At 39.1% G+C, this 22836-nt stretch overlaps 1 protein-coding gene across 9 annotated transcripts in view; it reads right to left on the reverse strand.

Moving 5' to 3' along the window:
- Window positions 1–22836, reverse strand: part of ABLIM2 (actin binding LIM protein family member 2) — a 137930-nt gene that overhangs the window by 105645 nt on the left and 9449 nt on the right. Inside the window, exon 1 of one of the 9 annotated variants that reach the window (XM_048943515.1) lies at window positions 3171–3337. The exons of the other annotated variants lie outside the window; for them this stretch is intronic. Coding sequence (XP_048799472.1) covers window positions 3171–3186 — 16 coding nt within the window. The 5' untranslated portion in view covers window positions 3187–3337. Of the gene's footprint in view, window positions 1–3170; window positions 3338–22836 lie in introns of those variants that run through there. 9 annotated transcript variants of the gene reach the window in all.

A 22836-nucleotide genomic window follows, 5' to 3' on the forward strand; every position in this document is an offset into this window, starting at 1 on the left:
GTTGTGAGTTTTTCCAGTTTCACACCTTTCATTTTGACACAGCACAGGGACCCACAGAAGCCATTACTGTGCTTAGAAACCAAGCCCTGAAAAAGTTTAAAAGGGTTATGGTTAGGAATATACATTCAACCTCAATTAGACGTCAAATATAAATCTTCATTTTAAGGACTTTCACCTGCTTTAATCAGTATATGGACAAAAATAAGGCTACATCTCTCATTTATTCCATATTTCCTAATCTGTTCCAAAACAAACAGACAAAAAAAATAGTGTGTGAGATTTCCTGCTTTTGGTCATTATAGAAGCCTGAAATAACAAAGGACCTAATTACACAATTTAATAACTGGTGTGACAGATGCTTGCTGTTCTCTGACACAGACATGTTAAAAAGCATTGTGAAATAAACAGAAAGGCTTAATTTGAGTGGATAGACAACGCTGGTGGGAATAAATATTCCTAAAAACCAGATTTTAGCAGTCCCAATGACCACCTCTCAATTCAGAGAAAACACTATTTCTTCAAAAAGATTCTTTGATGAATGGCGTAAAACAAGAGCCAAGCGATGCAGGTAAAAGGAAAACAAGAGAAAGAAGAAGAATCTGTTGTGGTGCAGAGGTGGTTCCCCTCTCCTGTTTTTTTTGGTTGTGTGGTTTTTTGTTGGTTTTTTTTGTTTTGTTTTTGTTTTTTTGGGTTCTTTGTGTGTGTGTGTGTGTGTGTGTGTATGTGCTGTTTTGGTGTCTGTTTATTTTAGCGCCTGTTCTTTAGGTTGGGTACAAAAGGGGCAAACCTTTCACCTTGGGCCCATGTAGATGCACTCTAATGCACCTACAATAACAACTCTCCATCAGAAGAAAATCTACGGGAGTTTTTCCTCAAAAACTATCAGCACAATTGGCTCCTTAAGTACATTCAGCATTCAGTCCTTCACAATCCATCCATTTCATAGAAAGAAACTTTTTGCTTGAGAAAAAGAAAAAAAAAATCTAGTATGTTATTAATACCTTATATTACCAACATCAGTTATTTAGTTGGTAAAAAAGGTCTTTGGCATTTTCAGCAAAGCCTAAGGCTATATTCCAACTCCAAACCAAAAAAGCACATTATCATTATTATTAATAATGAATAATAATATTATTCTGCAGAACTGGATTAAAAGAAAATCATCTCAACAGACTTAACACCAAAACTTGTCATGTCTACAGCTAGAGATTGTTCCTGAAAATCAATCAAAGAGGAGAAAAAAAATATGATTTACTCACTAAACATCTGGGAAACAGGACAGTAGCACTGATTCTTGAAATCCTGTTTCTGAGAATTTGGGGAGGGCATTGTTCAGGAAAGCCCAGAGAGGAATTAAATTTACAATCTTCTCTGAGCAGGATTAGAGGAAAATCAGATGAGAATTAGAGATTGGAGCTCAAGTTGTTATTTTGTTAAACATTTTTGGTGTTGCCTCAATCAAAACACATAGGACGCAAAACCACCAGATGAAAGGCAAGGAAATAAGCACTGAAGTGCCCGTAAATATCCTGTTAGGCACTGCTTGTGGTTTTAGGTGCCTTAAGCTGCCCTGCTGCCTCCCTGCCTCGTGTTTGGATACAAAATGTAGTGACTAGGAGCACCTTTAGTGCTGACATAGGCTCAGGGACAATAAAAAAAGAATAATAAGGTAGTACATGCAGTGTTTGGAGAACTACATGTACATGAGCTAAAAATTTCCCTTAGACAAAGTTTTGTTTTGTTGATGCTTTTTTTCCCCCCTAAGAAGTTGTGATTCATTACAGAGCACTGTGGGGGTGTGAGATCTTTATGGTTCTGCAACAGCACATTAAGTATCTGGAAGCTGACTGCTTTAACACATTTTCCAATTCGCGGTTTGTGTTACAACCCTTTTTCAAGATAACGTGTTTGCATGCTTAGCGATGGCTTCCTGTTATCACATCATCTGCTTTCATAGATCACAACAATGTGGATAGTTCACAAGGGAAAAGACCAAGGAAGCTTTCCCTTGTATTTCCCCATCATGTAGCCCCTCCAGGGCTCCAGTAAGCTGTGCATGGCCAAGCTGTGCCTACCCAGAGCTCCAGAATGAGCTCCCCTCCCAACGGGGCTTGGCTACACTAGCTGGGCACAGGTGCTCACTGCTTCTCCCTGCCCTGCAGCAACAGGCTATTACCACTCCCCTTTTTAGTTGACATTCCATAGGTCAGGCAATTCAGCAAATCCAATCCATCTTTATGCAGTAGGTCCCTATTCAGTTAATCTCACTAACATGGTCTAAAAAGCTAAATAGACCCATTTGAAATTCGTGTTCTTTTTTGAACCACAAACCTGCTGGTATTGTTTATAAACAACAGCTTGCACAGTGCCTTTGGCGCAATGGAGAGGACAACATGCCGTTTCCAGCACATCCTAAGGATCCAAAATTAAATAAAAAAATCTACAGCTGATACAGGACAGCAGGAAGTTGGCATGAAGACTGAAGTGACCCATGATTTTTCTGCTAATTTATGGCACCAGAAATGAATGAGAAGTGTTATCTAGCAGAATGCAAAGCAATGCAAACATGTAAGATAAGCAATATAGCACAAGCACTCAGCACACAAGATCCAAATCTCACCATATGCTTAATGCAGAATTCACATCACACAAACAAGCTTAGCACAAGCTAACCTCCTGCCCTCGTCATTGTAATAAAATATTTACCAAATCCAAGTGCAGCTAGAGAGAAATCTCTGCTGAATTTTAGGAACTGCTACTGCAGCAAGAGAAAGGCTATTTTTGTATGACTTCTAGTAAGACTGCAGTGAGAAATCTGCATAAAGGAATAAGGTCTTTTTTCATTATAATCTAATACTAAGTCTAAAGCATGATGAAGTCTTCTACTATGAAGTATTTAACTAATATTTTAAAAAATCAGAATTTTTCAGATTAAGCTGTTACCTAGCAAGCACCAATATCATCATAACTTCAAAAATCTTAATATAATTACGTGAACGTAAAGCATAATTTGAAATAAATGTTTAAACACCTTTCTTTATAGCATCTCCAGGTAAACCCCAAATAAATATTCCCACGACAACACCAGTGATTTAGCGAGGGCACTTCCAGACAAAAAACAACTCATTTCAGATCTGTGCTCCCCAGAACCCACAGTTATCCCACCATACCTGTATCCTCCGGCATGCCTGCATTAACCCAGCTCTACCAGGACAATGACAAGAGCAATCCCACCATGTGCTTCAATGTCCTGGGGGCAGGCAGTGGGACAAGAGGGGTCGGTGGCAGCGCGGTCATGAGCTGCTCCGGCACAAGTGCGGCTGGGGCTCAGATGACTCCTGCAGCACCCACGCACAGGCGGGAGGCGAGCCAAAGCCTCATGTAAAAATAGCACCCAGCAGAAAGCTGAAGGTTTGCACGTCCACAGGGCATCCTTCACACAGAGGTGGCGGTGGTCCACCTCTGGCAGGGACATGGGAGGAGCACCTTTCATTAGCACTGTAGGGTGGCACCTCGGAAAAAAGGCTTAAAGAAGGAAAAACTTCAAACTGTCAGGCCAGAAATGAAAAAAGTAGTCAGCTGATAAGCTAAAAATACAGAATCTGGCAACAGAGAGGAAATGCCTCCAGCTGTCCCCCTTGGTACAGGCTGTCCCCATGCCCTATCACCACGGGCAGGAGGGCACGGCACTGATTTCGGAAGGAGATGCTGAGAGCTTGCCTCTCTACAGAAGGCAATCACAGTGATAACTGGCTGCCAAAGAATTGTCCCCTGCTAGCTCATATGGAGTTGGGACTGTGCATCGCTGGAATAACAGTGATGTATTGAGCTATTTAAGGCAATACTTCTTGCTCAGTTAGCATGTGAATGCTCTGCTAGGGTTAAAAATCTGTAGCTCTTGCTTCGGATTAACTTCGTGTCAAGGCAGAAAAGTATTTTTTGCCCTGGAAAGGGACCAATGGGTTCAAGATCAGCTTGGGTAAACATGGAACAAAGTGCTGGGATACGAACAGGGCTGCATTTCCCTTGTACATGGAGATTTTATTATTTCTTGCAATCTTTGAAGCTGACAAAACACTCCCCCCCTCCTCCCTTGTTCCCCATCCTCACCAGTCTCTGCCTGCTTCAGTTACAAAGCAGCCAAGGAACAGTTTCTTTCTTTCAGCAAACAGAAACTGCTCAGGGATGTAAACATGAAAATAGCATCTGCTGCTGCTGAGGGAGGGCTGGGAAGCAGCACATTATGCAGCACTTTGCACAAGAGGCTAAGCAAGTTCACTGCATTGTGCAGATTAAAGAACATTTTGCACTGAATCTTGTTAAAAATCTATTGAATCAATAGCTGAATATAGGATTAAGGGTGGTTCTCCATTGGCTTCAATAGTCAATGGCAAATCTTTTCATAGGAAGTTCATAACTTCCAGTCTCCACAAAGAAAAAAATACCTAACAACATATCAAACAAGTTATTTTTTAAAGCTTGAAATATAGCTTGCTTTTGATTGAAAAAAAAAAAAAAAAAAAAAAAAAAAAGATGTGTAAAATAAAGCAAAACTTTTAGTTAGAATGATGCTTAGTGAAAGTCATAAGAATTTCTTTAAGCTCTTATAATACACTATGGATAAACTGTTATAAGCACTATATAATGAAGAGAGTGGAGGCTTTTTTTTTTTTTTCAAAAAAAAAAATCAATGCTTCAGAAGTATTAACATGCAATTATGACTAAATCTGAATGTATTTTTTGAGGATGAATCAGATGGTTCTCACACGAATGCCAATCAACAAAAGCAGAAATGAGTAAGTCTACCAAATTTTCAGAATGTTGTTCTTTAGTTTTTTTCTTTACACTGAAAGTATTTACATTTCTTAAGAGATAAATAAGAAAGCATTTTTTGTTCGTCCAGTGCTGACTATTGGAAAAGGCATAGGATGTCTATACCGACAGCTGAAGAGCTCTGACTAAGAGATCGCTGCGCTCTCCATGGTCCAGAGCTTCCCAGGGATGCTGACTGACATGGTCTGGAACTCAGAAAGCAGATCTAAAGATCTCTACTCCTGAACACAAATTCTGCACGCTGAAACCACTCCAGCTTCCAAACAATGCAATGAACTATTTGGATTTGGCCTCCTGTGCTTTTCCCAGAGGCTACTTCATCTTGGCAGCGATGCAGAAGGCACTCTGAACAGTACTGCTCAGGAGGAAGATAAATTAACAGACAGGAAAAGCAAAAGAGCTATACTGCAGCCTTTCCCTCCATTTGCCAAACTTTCTCCTCTGCAAGGATAAATACAACCCACATTTTGGTACTATGCAATCATAACACGAGGACAATATTGGTCGTAGATGGACAGTTGGACTTTGTGAACTTTGAGGTCTTTTCCAACTTTAATGCTTCTATGATAACACAGTTGAAAAGCGCACTAATTTGCATTTACAATTCTGCTTGTAAGCTTAGAGCCTCTCCTAAGGTCTCATAACTTGGCTATGGAGGAGGTAGGCTCCTACATCAGCAGCTGTGAGGATTTTGATGGCATTGCAGTAAAACTTCAACACTAAGATCTGGCTTCAGGGACACAACCCAGCAGACCAGTGCTTCACGTTTCTGTAATCCACTGACAATGGAAGGCAAGGGCAAGAAGTGATGACAACAAAAGCCAGAAAGATACTGACTGCCTGCACAGATGATCCATAAAGCATTATAGTGTTAACTTCTCACATCAACTCAAGCCAAACACCTATTATAATGTAAACAACAATACACTGTCCTTGCTATAGGAAAGGATGAAACCCTTGACTCCTCATGCAACTTCAAGTCCAGTTCTGGTAGGCATAGCCTTGCCCTCACTGCATCCTCACCACCCTTCTGCTTCACGTTGTTTCCACAAAGATACATAGTCGAGGTCCGTGCCTTCACTGATGGCTTTCCAAACGACAGCCACACAGCTTAGCACCAAATCCAGGCCATGCTGAAATGGATTAGTTGGCTGCAAGCTCTCTATAGCCTATGGTGCCATTGGTTGTAAATTGCATTTTTTGAAGATTTCAGATCTGATCATGATTAACTTACATTTTTCCTATACTTGCTTCCCTTTTCCCAAGGAAAGTGAAGTGCAGTAGAACGCAGAGAGTGTACAATTATTCTTATTCTCCTATTCTTCTTATTCTTCCTATTCTTCTTATTCTCCTATGCTCAGAGTACATTTCTTGATCCATTCTCATTCCATTGCTTTAGAAAACTTTTAGTTTTCTAAATACAATGCTCTTAGTAAATATGAAAGAACACAGTTATCCTTCACGATGAGAAAATAAATCAAGATTTAATCAAGAATTTAAAAAAAATACACGTACTTACTTGCACTGAACAATTCTCATACTGCTTGGAGTTTGCATGTCCTTGAACTACAACTCCCTAAGTTTCCAATCCACAGCGTACATGACTTTAATAGCAAACAGAAACTAGAGATTTCTAACCATGTATTAAAAAAAAATACTTTTCATAAACAATCTGCAATTAATAAATTTTGCTTTAAGTATGCTGGAAAAATGCAATAAAGCATCATATTTCACAGATTTTTCTCAGTGTGTTTTAAGGTATTTTCCCTCCTAAGTAATTGGCTGCAGCAATACCCAGGGCAGTGTTTGATTTTCCATTAAGAACAGAATGATCTCAAACAACAATAAAAGCGATAAAACTAAGCACATCTCTGTGTGTAACTATACAGATTTTGGCAATGCTTGATCACTAGGACCAAAATAAATTAAGAAGAACATGTTTCCTTTAAATTATCATTGTCTATTAGCTGAATTCAAGTAATCCACAGTGGTTGTGCTCCAAGTTGGCACTAGTGCAGCACAATCCTTACCCTTGAGCACACAAACAGATCCAAAGAAAGAGGACAAACATATGGCAGAAGTGAAAACAAACAGTAAGAGGGTAAAGGTTTAATGAGATAAAGCAGGATAAGCAGTGCATCTACAGCTACACCCACGTCTTCCAACTTGCTGCCCATCCTTTCTTGATGCCATCAAACACTCAATGGAACCAGTCCAACCCTGAGCAGAACAGGTTTGGCAGAAGCAACCAAAATTCAAACTACTGGCTATCTAGCACTTCCGTCCTCAAGTCCACGAATGAGCAAGCATCTGCATAGCAATGAGATGTATACACCAGTATCTCTAACTGAAGAACGCATGCAGCAAGTCAGAAAACAATAATAATTTGTGGGATTTTTTACATTTTTTTTTTTTAGTACAAGGCACTGGAGTATAAGATATTAGATTTGCTGCATATTTATAAAGCAGAAAAACTTTAAATGAGAGATGAGGTTGAGATTCCACTGAGTTTTGCATAAAGGATGGCACATTGCTCGGCACGCTCCTGAGACAACTGGGTCACGAGTCCTTTTCTGCTGCCTGCTATCTGTTGGGAATAAAGAGTGTCCTTCATCCCTGAAATTGGTGCTGACAGCCCTTGTCCACTGGCCAGCCCTTCAGATGAAGGAAACCAAGCTAACTCCCATGCCAGCTGCTTTCTCACAAGAGTCCCTTTACGGAAAACCATGAACAATGTGCTGTCCCCCTTTCAATGCCCCTGACTACAGCACCAGGCTGCAGAATTCTCCAGAAAAACATAGTAAGACATACAGAAAAGTAACACGGCCTGCAATGCCTTTAGCAGAGCTTTCATAATGACAAAAAGTACAAGAAAAAAAAAAAAAACAGCAATAAATTTGGTGTAAGTAAATTTTTATAGGACTAAAACAAAAGAAAGAAACAAACAAATGTAAAATTCCTGTTTCTATCTCATAGATATCTCATAGATGTTGGATTAGAAAGGATCTTAAAGCCCATGCATTTTCAACTCCCTGCCATGTGTTGTTTGCCCCTCCCACAATCAGGCTGCCAGAGCAACATCTAACCTTGCCTTGGGTACCTGCAGGAATGGGGCATCCACAACCTCTCTGGACCAGTCTCATAATGAAGTCATAGCACACCGATTTGTTGGGCACCAACAAATGGAGCAGACATCGCTGAAAAAATACGCTGCTTAAGTAGAGGTTACAAGGCAACACGCTATTTAGTGTGGAAAAGGTGCCATGTAATAAATACGGGTAAGGCAAACAATTAACAAAGGGTGCTAGTTACTAGGTCAGACACTACAGGGGACTACAAGGATTTGAGAAAGAGGGAGAGAAACTCAAACACTGCTGAATACCTGGCACTAAGTGAGGAACGCAGTCAGGAAAAGAGGATGTGCTGTGTTCAGGGCAGGCATCCTGGCAATAATAAAAGGGTGCTGTAATAAGAACTGCCCAGATGACATTCAGAATCTGAGCCCAGAACTTTACAGAAGGGAAATTACAGGAACAGACTGAGGCAATAGAAGGCAACCAGTGTGAGCAAGTCCTCCCGAAGAGCCTTGCAGTTAGTAAAGGTAATTTATACCATTGATACTGGAGAAATTAAACTACAGTGAATTAAACTGTGACATTGAGGATCACCAGTAGCGCAAGAAAGATGATAGGCACTGCAAAGATGCCAAGATTATTTGGGGATATTTCTTCTGGGAGCAGATGAACACATGGAACAGATTTTTTTTAAATGGATTTTTTTTGTGTGGGCTGATGCTACACATACAAAGGGAAAAGATGATCACTAAATATTAATTTATCATTGTTTTACACAAAAAATTGCACAAAGAATTTTTTAATACATGGGAAGAATTTTTTAAATCATGGAGATTTCCAGTGCTTAAACAGAGAGTAAAATTAATTATTAACAAAGTAATTAGACTTAAAGGGTCTTTATTTCTTCATTCTTTTCTGGAAAATTACATAAGCATTTCCATAATTTTGCATTTATAAGCTGCCTATTGTACAGGATCACCAAACAACAGTGTGGGTTTAGTGCCATGTAGAAAAAAAAAAGGCTTAACTCACTCACACGTGTTACTGTAACAGAGAAAACTAATTTCAGACAAGTCTCAGAAAAAAGAAAAAAAAAAAAAAAAAAAAAGTACCACCAAAAAAATACCAACCTACACAACAACTCCGAAACAACTGATCTTGAGAGTCGAGAGATCTGGGACTAAAGGGAAGGGAAGATTCCCATACTTGAAACATCACGCAGATAAGGCTGAAAATCCCTCCTTGCAGCCTTCTCACCCTTGCTCCTTGATGTGACCAGGAATAGAGCAGGCTGACCTGCACGCTGACTCTCCGCTTTGCATTTCCCAGCTATCCACAGCGGACAGCAAGGAAGCAATTCTCCATAAACAGGAGAAAGACTTCCAATCTGAAGCACTTCAGGTTGGGTGGGCAGCAAGAGACTTTCCCCCTCTTGTGTTATCTCCTCTCCCAAATACATTAGAGGATTTTGGAGGTGTTTAGGCATACCTGGATGGACGGACACCCGGGGGTGTCCCAGAGATGACCACAAAGACACTGGGTTCAGGTAGCCCAAACACTTGGAAAAGGAATGCAACTGGAATAAGTGACATGAACCCTCCAAAGACTTGTACAGCCAGAGCTTAAAGCATTTTTAAGGCTTTTACTCTGTATCACCCAACAGATCTGATCATATCCCACTTCAAGAGTTCATTTCCTTGTTCTCCAAGAAAACGTGACTACAGAAACTAACAGCCTTTTCAGGTGCTCTGCTTTTTTGGAGATTTGCTGCAAGATCATGCAATTCAGTGCATCCCTGCTCCATGGCACCACTAGGACACACATCCATGGCTACATAGGAATTACACTGCGCAAAGAAGCAGCTATAGTCTCTTGACTGTGGCAATCTAAAAAACTGATGAGTTTAACCCTGTTAGGTCTGAATAAGATCCCAAGCTGGAAGCATGACTTGATGTTGCAAGAACAGCACTGCTCAGGTTTTCAAAAACAAGCACAGATACCAAAATCAGGTTCAGGATTCAATTTGTGAATTCCAAAGCTGTTCCAGAGGACAGAGGGGATATGAGAAACATCCCACTTTCAGCTGCTGTGCTCACGACACAGTCTCCACATGTCCCATGCACTCAACTCCCAACACTTCCCAACACAGTGACCATACCAGAAAAGAATTTTCAGCCTGCTTTCCTAATCCCATCCTCTACAGAGGGATGTAGCTGCAAAGCAGCAGGGCAGACCAAAAGCCTGCTTGAATAGATTAATCTTGGTTGATGATCATTGAGGAATTTGCCAACAATATGAACTGCTGCCTTTAAAGCAAAGAAAAAAACATGTAATCAGTGGGAATCTGATACTGTTGGGCTTCACCCTGCTCCCAGTAATGCTCACCATTATGGCTGCTATCAATTTGGATGGAAGAATTAATTTCCCAGCTAAGTTTTGATCTCAGCCATTTAATTATTACAGCCAGAGAGTTCAGCCTTTCCACTATTTGTGTAAGGTTTTAACATCTCATCAGCAATATCTGAAATGGAATTATGTCTTTGAGATCTCTTTTAATACCAAGGAAGAAAGCAAAAGGCTTTTTTCTTTCAATACTTTAACTCATATTCTTTTTTGTTCAATTTTAGGATAAGTAGCTCTGAACACTGTGACTTCTGTGACTCCCATCACCAGATCTGCAGCACCAACCAAGCTATGCCCCTGCTCAGCATCCTTCCTCCCCTTTTCATGGTGATATTTGCTTCCATTTGTGTCATAGAGCAGAGGAACAAGTACATTCCCTGGCTAAAAAATGAACAAGTGTTTGGAACCAGGAAAAAACAATTCAGAACAAATTTCCATAGCTAATTTCTCTTTCCATTCCCTGGTAGAGTAACAACAACCATGCCTATTTGTTATAGCAATACCAAAAATCAAAATAAAATAACAAAGTATAGTAATTTATCTTGCTAGTCAAGCCACAATGAATTATCACCAACCATTAATTACATTATAATGCACTAACATTCCATTAACACTGTCTGAAATTGAGCTTCTATTAGCATTTAAAACAATAATTTAAGGACCTTTCCAAAGGTTTCTCTTTTTTTAATGTGTTATTTCCAGGAATATAAAAATGTCTTGAGTAATTAATGCTGCAACATAAAAATGAACTCCTCCGGTTTTATTTGCTATGCTTAATTTGGTATTAAGAGGGCATAATTACCATTTTATTGCAATGATGCAGTTATTTCAAATGTATACAGGTATTAGCATTATTGAAGCTAATTTCACACCTCAGAACCTCTTCTTGTGTAGAATTAAATTAATATGAATCAAACTGTTTTTTATCCCCATCAGAAACATCAGCAGACTGCCTCCATTTTCACGTTCAGGCTACACAGTTTCTGCAGACACTTGTCTTTCAGCACTGCATTCATAGGAGAAATGTGCTACATTCATGTAAACACAACCTTAAGCCTGGAGCCATTGTGCTACTTCTTGCACAGCTCTGCAACCGACATTTCTGTTGCCTTTTGATGCATTTTTGAGCTGCAACAGTAGTCCTTGAAAATGTCACTACATTCAGTCTGACAAGGAAACAAGTGCTCGTATTATGCAGGCAGCAGATGCTGGAGCTGCACATTTCCATCTAGTCTGCGTGCCCCAGCTGCTTTTACAGGGAGGGAGACCTTGTTTTGGGGAAGTGCTTGAAACTGGTGGGAAAGGTCTGGTTTGGGGCTGGCTGAGCTCCAGCTCCTGCAATGCTCATATTATCTGCATTAGCTCAGTACAAGTTGCTGGAAAGGAAAAGTAAAACACGGTCCTGTAGGATGGAAGGAAGGATTCAAAATTTGGTTTCCAGTCACCAAGGGGAAAACTGTAAAATATGGTTGGAGGGCAGCAATGAAGCGCACTTCTCTATTCAAAACAATAGAAAGCAGGGAAAACACTTCAGTACACTTCTCTTAATCTGAATTGGCTGTGACTGAAGTCCTCTCTTAAGACGAACCTAAGATTGTATTTACCAAGCCTTGGCTACAAGCTGTACAGGAAAACCTTTATTTTTCTCTGCCTCAAGAAACCCTTCTCCTTCTGTCTATCCCCAAACAAAGCGGAGACAAGATTTTCTGCAAGCAGAGGCTGGTGACCACCACCTAACCCACCAGCAGATGTGGGTCACACCGCAGGAAGGCATGGGAAGCTTCATCTGCCCACAGTCTGCTCCAGTTGCCAATAATCCCAAGGATTCAAGTCTGTAATGACAACGTACTAAGACGACAATTATGTAGGACACAAGCAGCTATTCCGTGACCTATATTCTGCTGAAAGAAGACTCTGTTTTGCTGTCATTGACAGCCAGTCAGAACTCTGCTTGGGACACTTGATACTTAATGTTGGGCCAGCTGGTATTTTGGAAAAGTTGGAGAGATGATGTCTGGCAGCAGGAGGCCAAACCAGCCTTACTGTCTCACAGGACTGCAGAACACAAGAGCTCTTTTTACTCTGCCCCACATCAGGACACAATCTGACTCTGCTCTACTCCCCAGCTATGACACAGAAACGCTGGTTTTAATAAGAGAGCATCCCAACCTCTGTTCAATGTGCTAAGCAAGTGATTGATGCTACTGCAGCACATTTAAACAATAGTGTTTATTTCACACACAAAAAAGAATATAACCAAAGATAATTTACCTCCCAAGCCAAACACCCAAAGTAAATGATGACTAAGATGGTAAATACCAATTCCATAGTATCCCAGTTCTCTGTCATTTAGAGTGACAGTCTTGCTCTCACATAATTAAGAGACAATTCTGCTTTATGATGAACAAAATCAACATTTACTCCAGAATGATTAGTGTTCAGCAGTGCAGAAAAACGATCACTTTTCAAAGCCTTTTATTTTTAATAGCATCTCTGTAGGAACAGGTCGAATTTCAAGAATTGCCTTAAAACATGGACTTGAGCACAGCTCTACGTGAACTACCTAAGAAAAACAGAGTCTAATAAGTTAATCTGATCAAGCTAGAAGAAGTGAATATCAATTTCATATTCAAAGCATGATGTGTAACTCTGTGAAGACTGAAGAGGTCCTCAGGGTATGAAAAATGATAGGGTGTGATTGAATTATCTCAGCAAATACAGTTCCTTACATAAGAGCTAGAAAAAGGACACAGTAAAGGCTAACATGTTAAATAAGCACAGAACTAGGAGCAATTCCTTAATCCAATCAAATCCTTACATTTCTAATAATTTAACCACAGCTGTCATACTGTGCATAATGAGACATCTTCCGAAGTGCCTCTCTCTGCTCATTAACCACCTTGCTCCCAGTCAGTGAGATGTTAGGTGCCAAAAGCATAAATCTTTAGTCATTGTGACTTGCAGAAACTCTTAATTTGAGCTGACTTCCAGAGTCAGTCATTCTAACAATGTTTTTCATACTGTCAGTCACAAATCAGTCCCATCTCTTTAAGCTGCTCTACTTGCAATACTTTCCTGTATCATTAAGCATTGGAAATCCCAATGCTATCTCAATTGCAGAGCCTCTTCTTGCACTCAGTTGAAGTAGACTTGAAGTGCCCAGCCAAAAGATTGGAACGACATGCACTTATGCCCCGAGCCACACAGCTTAATGACCCTCATCATGTAACAGCTTCTCCAGCTGACATCACACTGACAACCAAAGGCAGACATGCTTATACTATAGTACGTATCACTGATACCATAGCAACAATGGTTTAGACAGCTTTGTATTTCCAAAGCACTATGAAGAAGACTAACACATCAAATTGCAACTGTAATAATTAAAAAAAAAAAAGAATTTTCAGCTCTTCACCCCATGAAAACATGAACTTTATACAAGCACACAGGGACGTGAAATTTTTGTCTTCCCTTGTCTGCTGGGACAAGAGCCATATCCTCTAACTCCAGGCATCTTAGGGTTAGGAAAGCTGTTAAAGTGAGCTTCATTATAATACCCCATACCACCTGATCTAATGAGTGGCAACCCCACCCATGGCAGGGATGGAACTGGATGATTTTTAAGGATCCCACCAACGCAGGCCATTCTGTGAATCTATGATTCAAGCAACAGAAGCTTCCCAGCATGCAAGCAGACCCCCAGCATCAGACACCAACTGTCAGCTGCTACAGAAACTCCTCTGGAGGTGCCTCCTTCCCACAGAATTTTTGACCAGCTCAGGCCTGACATATCTCAACTCACAAGATAAACCCATACCAAGGCGTGTAATAGCTCACTTTGCTTTCTGTGTATGTTTAGAGTTGTTGGGACTATGAATTCCTTTGTTACTAAAGTAAAACATGTTTGAATCACCAACATCTCTTAGTCCTCCTCTTCCACGCTTTTTGCCATCCCAATTCAAGAGTCCCCATAAGTAAAAAATAAACACAGCTTTTGAACTACACAAAAATTTGAGAACTGTAAACAATTAAACCAATATCACAGCTTTTGGAAGGCAGATTTTCTAAAAACTTGTGGAAGTTGACAAACTTTGTATCAAATTTTCTATCTACCACTTCATCATTGCAGTGTAACATCTTCTGGCTTGTGCTATTTTTCCACTTCAAGTACATCTAAGTGATTATGAACTTTTAATTGAATAATCCCAATTACTTGATTTTCCTCTGCAGACATGAGCCCATTAACAGTCTTCCATATTTCTGGATGGCCATACCAATAGAGTGCATAGCAATATGAACATGAGAGATGAATGAAAAAATTTAGTGTAACATTTCAGTTGTACTGAAGACAACTGAAAAAATCCAATGTTTAAAATCAAAGACCTTCATATATATCTATCCTGATGGATTTTGCAAGTCAAAAGTATCATCAACTCTTTGGAGAAAGGTTCATAATTACTTCACACAATCTATATGATGCCAATTTTTGTTTGCCAAAATAATACTGACAAAAGCAAAGCAAGCTTAATCAGAAAAATAGTAATTTACAAACAAAACCACTTAGCCAGACCACAGTGTACAACACCACAGGCAACTATACTTTATTCAAAACAAAGGTACTGTTTCTAATAGTTTAAGCATCCCTCTTGAGCAGAAATAAACAATATTTAGCATTATAGAATAAACAAGAAATATCTTTAATCTCTTAGCTTTACAACTAGGTGACGTAAAAAGGAACTCTCTCTCTCAAGAAATATTCCCACAATTTTACAAACTCTTATTTTCAGATTCTGAAAATTCAAGATACAAATATTAAATGCATGCGTAAACCACATCTTTAATGTAGACTCTTATGAAATCTTTATAAATTAGTTGGAAAAAAAAAAAAAAAAAAGAGAGCGATGCTGCCAAACACAGGCATCACCCAGAAGACAGAGAGGAAGAATTAGGGGAAAGGAAAACACACTGAAGTCTAATCTCCATGTTTTCATGAGTTACAGGCAACAGAGAAATGCCTGAAAGCAGTGATTCTGACTCAGGAGATCTTCTCTGGGTGTGCTATTTACAACAAAAAATGTTTTTTCTTCATGTTTATTTCTTAAGAAAATAGTATTTCAGAAGGAATAGAAGGAATACCTGCATACATTGTTAATTATTCTTCCTAACCAAAAGAATAAAAAGCACCCCAAGTGCTGGTTAACCATTTGCAAAAAAATAAAAATAAAGACAACAACAAGAGCAATGCTGTACCATTCTATGTTTAATAGCTATTACTTTAAAAATTTTTTTAAAGATTTTTTTATAAAATGTTCCTAGGTAAAGATGGTGTGCGGTAGGTTTTCTATAAGCATGGTAATATTATTTTATTAATAAATGCAGTAGTACAGTGGAATTCAGTATGGTGTTCAAGAGAGTATTCTAATTCCTACACCTTTATTCAGTAACAATTTCTGTTCTGCTTTAGAATCTTAAGCTCCCATTTCACAACTGCAGGTCAAATTCACAAGACATATGAACAATTCTGGCATGGTTATACCTGCATAGATGTAATCAACAGGTTGTAATTAACCAATTGATTGGGCCAACCCAAGTTCTGAGTTCCACTCAGCAAAGTGTAAAGTGGCTCAGAATAGTTTGTTTATTCTTCAGATATGCAGCCAATCTGCCCTTTATTACAACAAAATAACAAGAGTCACCCACGGATTCTCCAGCAAAATGATATTGCCATGCATTTCCCATTTCTGTATTTGATCTGTTATTAATTGTTAGAAACTAGCAAGACACTGAAATAAGCTAATTTTAATCAAGCTGAAATTGACTGAGATTATTTTTTTCATTCATAATGTACGCTCTGTTTTAAAGCAGTAATATGTACAAAGCTAGCAGTGTAACTACCACTTTAAAATGCATTGTTCTACCTACACAGAAAGATTTATTTTGCTTAAAACTGATCCAAACCCTTTTAAATACACTCGGGTCCACTCAAATACTTTAATATGATTGTATGCTAATCCTAAACTCAGTCATGTATTAAATCCACTTATTAGTTGTATGATGAAATATGAAAATAATTAGAAAATTTAATAAAAGAAATTCTGATATTTTAAAAACTGAATTTGGTCTAATCTTTTCTATAATCTTTTACATCATTTTACAGATGGTTTTAGGTTAACAAGATTCTACCTCTCCTAGATAGATATCTAGGAATTCACTAGTAAACATGTATGTTTTACGTTTATTCCACAGGAAAATAATGGTCTTGAGATTCAACTTGAAATCGATACATGATCTTAAAATTAGCCCAGTTGTAGTAATAGCATGTCAAATTAAAATTTAAAAGCTGGGTACTGTATTTCACAGAAAAATCTACAGAATGTTGGAAATGTATTGTCTTTTTTCTCAGGTCAATTTTGTAAGATTACATCTTTTAATTAGCTGTTGCAGAACAGGAAATGAGATTCTTGAATCCTTTCAGCTGTTCAGTTTATGACTTGCAGAATTAAGTGTGACCCCTTACAAAGCATGGACACACACATCCTGAGACAGGGCTATGGTTTTAAGACAGTCACATTAACTCTCAGCTGTGACATCATTATGCTGCAGAAGAATTACTTCCATTGAAAGCCTCTCTACAGTTTTTTGGTAGTGCTGCAATAGAATTCCAGAAATGTTGCCTTGCTCTTCTTCTCCAGTTTTAAATAAAAATTTAATCATGCCAAGATCAAATTTAGCACTCACTGAGACTATATTTAGGTCCACATAATTACGTAGGCTTGGAGGCACCTCTGGATGTCATTGTGCCCAGCCTCCCCTTCCGCAGATTCCCCTAGATCAGGTTCCTTAGTTCTGACCTGACGGAAGGACAGAAGGCCACCACTTCCCCAGATAGCCTGCTCTGGTGCTTTACTGTTGGGGTTTCCCTCCCCCCTTTGATGTCAGTCTGAACTCCCTGCAACCTGTCACGCTGACACTTATTCTTCTGTCATGGGAAGATTTTCCTGGAATTATTTTCCTGCCTCCATCTTCTCTGCAGAACATCGGGAAGGAGTGGAAGGCAGTGCTTCAGTGCTTCAGCATCCCCCCAAAAAAACATTATGTCTGGAACTGCCCTTTAGCACGAACATCTCCACAAGTGCATGAGGACATTTTATAGCAGGGAGATTAAAATCAGGCTTCCAAATTCATGTTTAGCATATACATAAAAACATCCTGGCATTCAGTGCTCCAAGTTAAAGATGTTTGACAGCATCTTTGCTCATCTAGATTTTTACAAGACCATCTTCCATCATAACACTGTACCACACAATGCAAGTGATGAAGCAAAGCTTTTCTCTCTGAACCTGCCATAATGTACTTGGGATGTTCAAGGCAGGGGAGAGTTAACATTTCTGGATTTGTAATTTAAAACCACTGGATTCTAATAAAGCAGAATCTAAATTTAGGTATACTCATATAAGTGGGTACTTTTTTTTTTTTTCAGATGCAAAAATCAAAACAACTTTCTTATCTCGCAGTGCTATCAGTGTCACAGTGAAGTAGGGGAGAAATGCCATCACTTCAAGTTTATGGATATGCCAAACATACAAAGAAACTAATCTGGCATAAAAGTCACACACCTGACATTGCAGTTCTGGGGACAGAATTTAGAGAAGTATTAATTTTGTTGTGACTGTAATTACAGACCCCACTATCATATGGGACATAATCTTAGGCAAAAAGCTTTACTATCCACAAAGTACAGTAGTTTCCTTTCAACTCAAATGCTTGGCAGTGTGGTTTGTACTACTCTCCTAACTATGTGTTGAAATTTGGCTGACTCTTCCACACAGAAGCTGTGGGAATTTGAAACAGTTTTGAAACACTTGAGGTTTTAGATTGAGTACCATCAATGGGAGATATATGATTATGCAGAAATCTTTTTTTTTTTTTTTCTTAAATCTAGTTGTAGATGTTTTAACTGCAGAAAAAGGTTGGAATTCACTATTTTTAGATCTCCTCATCTTGTTCCTGTATGAACAACACAAAATCCTAAGGGAGAAAAAAAAAAAAAGATAGAAGAAAAAAAGAGGCTCTGCTTGTATTTTACTTTACAGACATAAATAATGTTGTTAGCAAATTCTCCTCCAATTTTCCTGCACTACTACTTGATAGCTCCATCTCAGGGGTAAGCATAAAGTAAAACAGAAAACCATTTAAAATTCCAGCGATACACTAAAACACCTTGTTCAGAGGAAGAATAACACATTAATGTTGTGCAGTTACATTTCCTTTAAAAAAAGAAAACTTAAAGCTCACCATATTCCTATTGCTGGTTTCTAATGACTTAGAACTGCACACACCAGAAACACCAGCAAAATCCCCTTCATGCCACTTAGCAGCTTCAGTGTTACAAGCAGAAAGAGGAATAGGGCAGCAGTGACATGCCCAGCACTGAACATCCACAAACCCACGTGCGATCAAGTGGCCAGAAGGGCCTCACTAGTGTGACAGGTACAGAAGGTCCCAAAACTGACCTCATCTACTTGTAATATTAAATCCTGAGCTGCTGGGTCTGCCTGCATAGATTTTGCCACAATACTTAATTTTCCAGCCCATAGGCAACAGACAGAACAGATGTTACTGAAATGACTTAATGCATTAGACTATTTAATTCTGATGTGGAAAATGAGTCACACTCCAAATAGTTTACTATGTTAAAATACCACTGTAGTGACATATTTTATTCTAGTTCTATTTGCTTATTAATTTTATTTCAAATAATAATCAAACCTTGTTCTTGCTTCATAGCGATAGTTTTTAGATGTGCTTGTAACATCCCCTGTAGCTTCCTCAAGATGAATAAACAAAACCATTATCTGAAAATGATGTTTAAATATTTAGTGTCCTGGCATATTCTATCTATTGTTTGTTTGCATTGAATGACATAAACAGCTGCATACTTCCAGAACAGGTTATTCAGTTAATTGTTTGAAACAGAGTACTTCACAGACAAAGGGGTTAGGGGGTTCAGCTGTAAAGGATAACATTTTGATATCTACACCTGCAGAAGGAACTTAATCAAAGCATTATAGCAGTGGTCTGTGAATAACACTGAAGTCTCCTACATCTAAAATACTTGAGTCAAACATTCTCTAAAAAAATAAAAAATAAAAAAAAATAAAAAATAAAAAATAAAAAAAAAAATTCCTCAAATTTTAAAGTCTAACACACAGAACAGTTTTCAATAAATACAACAGTATGTAATACAGATTTTCTTTTTGTAGTCTCATAGTTTCTTTTATTTCAGTAGGACTATAAGTGAAAAAGAATACATCTAGCCTTGAAATTGCAAATTATTCTAAAATTGATTCCTCAAATAGATGAATAACTTTTAAAACATCACAATGAGCACTAGAAACGAGGAATTTGGTCAAGCAGTGAACAAGAATAATGGCCATTTCAAAACAAGGGCACAATAAAATGCCTACTAAATTTAACTCATTTGTGGATTGGCAGAGATTCTGAAGCCCTATTAACTTGGCGCGTGTGTTAGTAAAATTAATCCTCTTCCATAAAGCTGCACTTCTTTGATAAGTCAGCATCCTTAGCATTAGAACATTTACTTTCTTGTGACTCTCTGGACACGCATAAGATAAATTTAACCTATCAGTGCCTTATTCCTGTTCTCCCACAGCATATTTTGGCTGCCATTCCCTATGGGGGCTGTAAGCTTCAAGGCTGCCATTAGTTTCATCTGTGGCTTCACAAGAACAGCTCTGAAGATAAGCTCCAAGTAATTTCTTAAAACAAACTATAAATCCTACAAGATTTGGAGTTCACTTTTCAATATACTTCTGTTTTTTTGTGCCCAGTTAATAAAGCCTGCTATGATGCTGAGGATGTCCTGTGAAGAATCACAGAATGGCCTAAATCAAAAGGGACCCAAAAGATCATCTAGCTTCAGTTCCCTCATGTTCAGCAGTGTTGCCATCTACTAGGTCAGGCTGCTCAGGGCCCCATCCAACCTGGGAAGATCTCACTGCCGCCACCCAGTACTTGAAGGGCGTTTATGAACACAGGGGAGACCAACTTTTTACACAGTGTGACAGAGATAGGAAAAGGAGGAATGGCTAGAAGTGAGACCTAGGTTAGATGTCATGGAGAAAATCTTTACTCAGAGGGTGGTGAGGCCCTGGCACTGCTGCCCAAAGAAGCTGTGGGCACCCCATTCCTGGAGGTGCTCAGTGCCAGGTTGGATGGGCCCTGAGCAGCCTGAGTTGGTGGGGGGCACCCAGCCCATGGCAGAGGGGTGGAACCAGATGGACTTCAAAATCCCTTCTAACCCAAGCCATTCCTGTACCCAGGAGATACCATTTGGTGTGCCTTGTCCACTCCATGCCTTTGGACAGCTCTCCTTATTCACAAGATGTACTTTTCTTTACAAATGTTTGGTACGAGTGGTTTCACTCTTCTGGAAATACTTTTCACAGTTCGTGGAACCATGAAGTGATCACAGCCTGATGACAAACACATGAATACAGGAATTTGACGTTGCCACACTTATGTAGGAAACACTACAGGACAGTCAATGTGACGCACTTGGGTCAGGGTTTCTCTGAAACCCTGTGATTGTTTCAACTCATTTTTAACAGAAACATTATGTGTGCCTTGGAGCAGATCCACCTTATGTAGACAGATTTTCCCAGTAAACAAGTTTGACTCAGCACAAGCCCTCAGGACTGAAATAGTCTACACCCCAGTAACTAAGCTCTCAGCTCACTGGGAAGGTCAAAAGCTTAGAGGTATTATCAGTCTGAATCGAAAATATTTTCCAAGTTACCTATTGTATTAACGTGAGTGTGACTGATGGAAGCTGAAGAAATTAGATCTTCATCTTATTTCAGTTGGACTATGAAGATCTTCAGCCATCTGACACCCTTCCTTCAGCAAAGCACTGGCATCGTTTTCTTCCAATTGCTGACCTAGCCTAGTGTTTGCACCCTGGTCCCATTGCTGCACACACTAGCTTACTGTCTGGGAAATGGCAATGGGTGAGCACATCAGGGGCTTTTTCTGCAAAGGCACTGGCCTTTGCTGTGAGGAAAATATTAGCTTAACCCTGCCCCTAGAGCAAAGAGCTGCATGTTATCTCCTTGATGTTATACATAATCTCTAAACAGCTCGAAACAACAGGCAAGTGACAGTGGCAGCTGCTGGCAGGGATCTGCTGGGAAATGTGCACTGCAAGCTGCAGATTCCTTGGTGGGGCTGCACAGCTGCAGCTCTAGTGCTAGAGCAGGCAGCCCTTGCATGTAAAATAAAACAAAAAACAAATTCAGGTTTTCCAGGGTTGAATTTTTTTTTCTTTTTTTTTTTTAAATAGCTTATGCGCACAGTCTTATTTGACGGCTGACCTTGGTTGTAATCCTGGTTTCTTTTAGGAATGAAGTCTCGTGGATATGATCCAGATAGAAACAAAACTTAAGGGGAATATCTAGGCTGCTTAGGGCATGGCATTAACAGCAGGAAGTCAGCCTTATTGCAGTTATACTCAGCTCTGATTTTTCCCTTTCTCTGTCCTTCCTTAAGCCACAGGAAAGCCTAATGACTAAATTTTATTTTCCAAACTTGGTGGAAAGCAACAGGAGTTAATTTTCCTTTCTTACTTCTGAAGACAAACGTCAGTCACTTATGTCAATGCCAAAAAAAGCCCAAAACATATTGAGCTTATACATAGAAAGACAGAGTGACTCAATGGATGTCAGACTTTGCTATTCCTAATGCTTTTCCACTTGACCAATCCTACCAAACACATCACAAATCCGTTCTTAGCTCCCCTATATGTACACACAGGAGTTAACAAGTCATCTCTCATGAGAGATCTGCAGCCAACTGATGAAACATACAATTAAAAAGCTAATTACATTTATGAATATATGTAACATCAACATTACTATAATGAAATTGAATCAAAAGGAAAGCCTGACATCAAAGACTGTAAATGTGAAGAGCGATCCATCCTAGCAAAAACTGAATGACTTCTAGAACAAACACAGGAGAAAATTCTGGAGTTTCCTTCCACTTTGGCAGTAAGAACAGTACTGCTGTTTGTGCAGTACATAAAACCTGACACAGAGCCTCCTTGCAAGAGCATGCAGGCAAAATAAATCACAGTCAGATGAAATATAGGGAAAATTAGTAACAACAGTAATTACAAATAATGCAATTAAGAGGATATGTAGAAAAGCTTTCCAAAGTTTTATTGCATTAACAACTTCCCTTAGGGCATAATATCTTAGAATGCTTACACAGAGGTATGTAACAAAAAGTCTGGGGAAGCTGATAAAAAGAAACTTTAAAAGCTGACAGTGAGATGTAGCAGTCATCTCAGGCACAGCATCTTGAGATCACAGCATAGAGAAAGGACAGAGAGGAGCATATAGAGCAACCAGTCTGAGTCACTCCTCCTGGATGTGGAGCTCTCACTGTCCATCACAAGCCCCTGCTTACTGTTGCTCAAGAGCTATACATAGCTGTCAAGATGAAA

Source organism: Lagopus muta, chromosome 4 (assembly GCF_023343835.1).
Source record: "Lagopus muta isolate bLagMut1 chromosome 4, bLagMut1 primary, whole genome shotgun sequence".
Classification (NCBI taxonomy): domain Eukaryota; kingdom Metazoa; phylum Chordata; class Aves; order Galliformes; family Phasianidae; genus Lagopus; species Lagopus muta.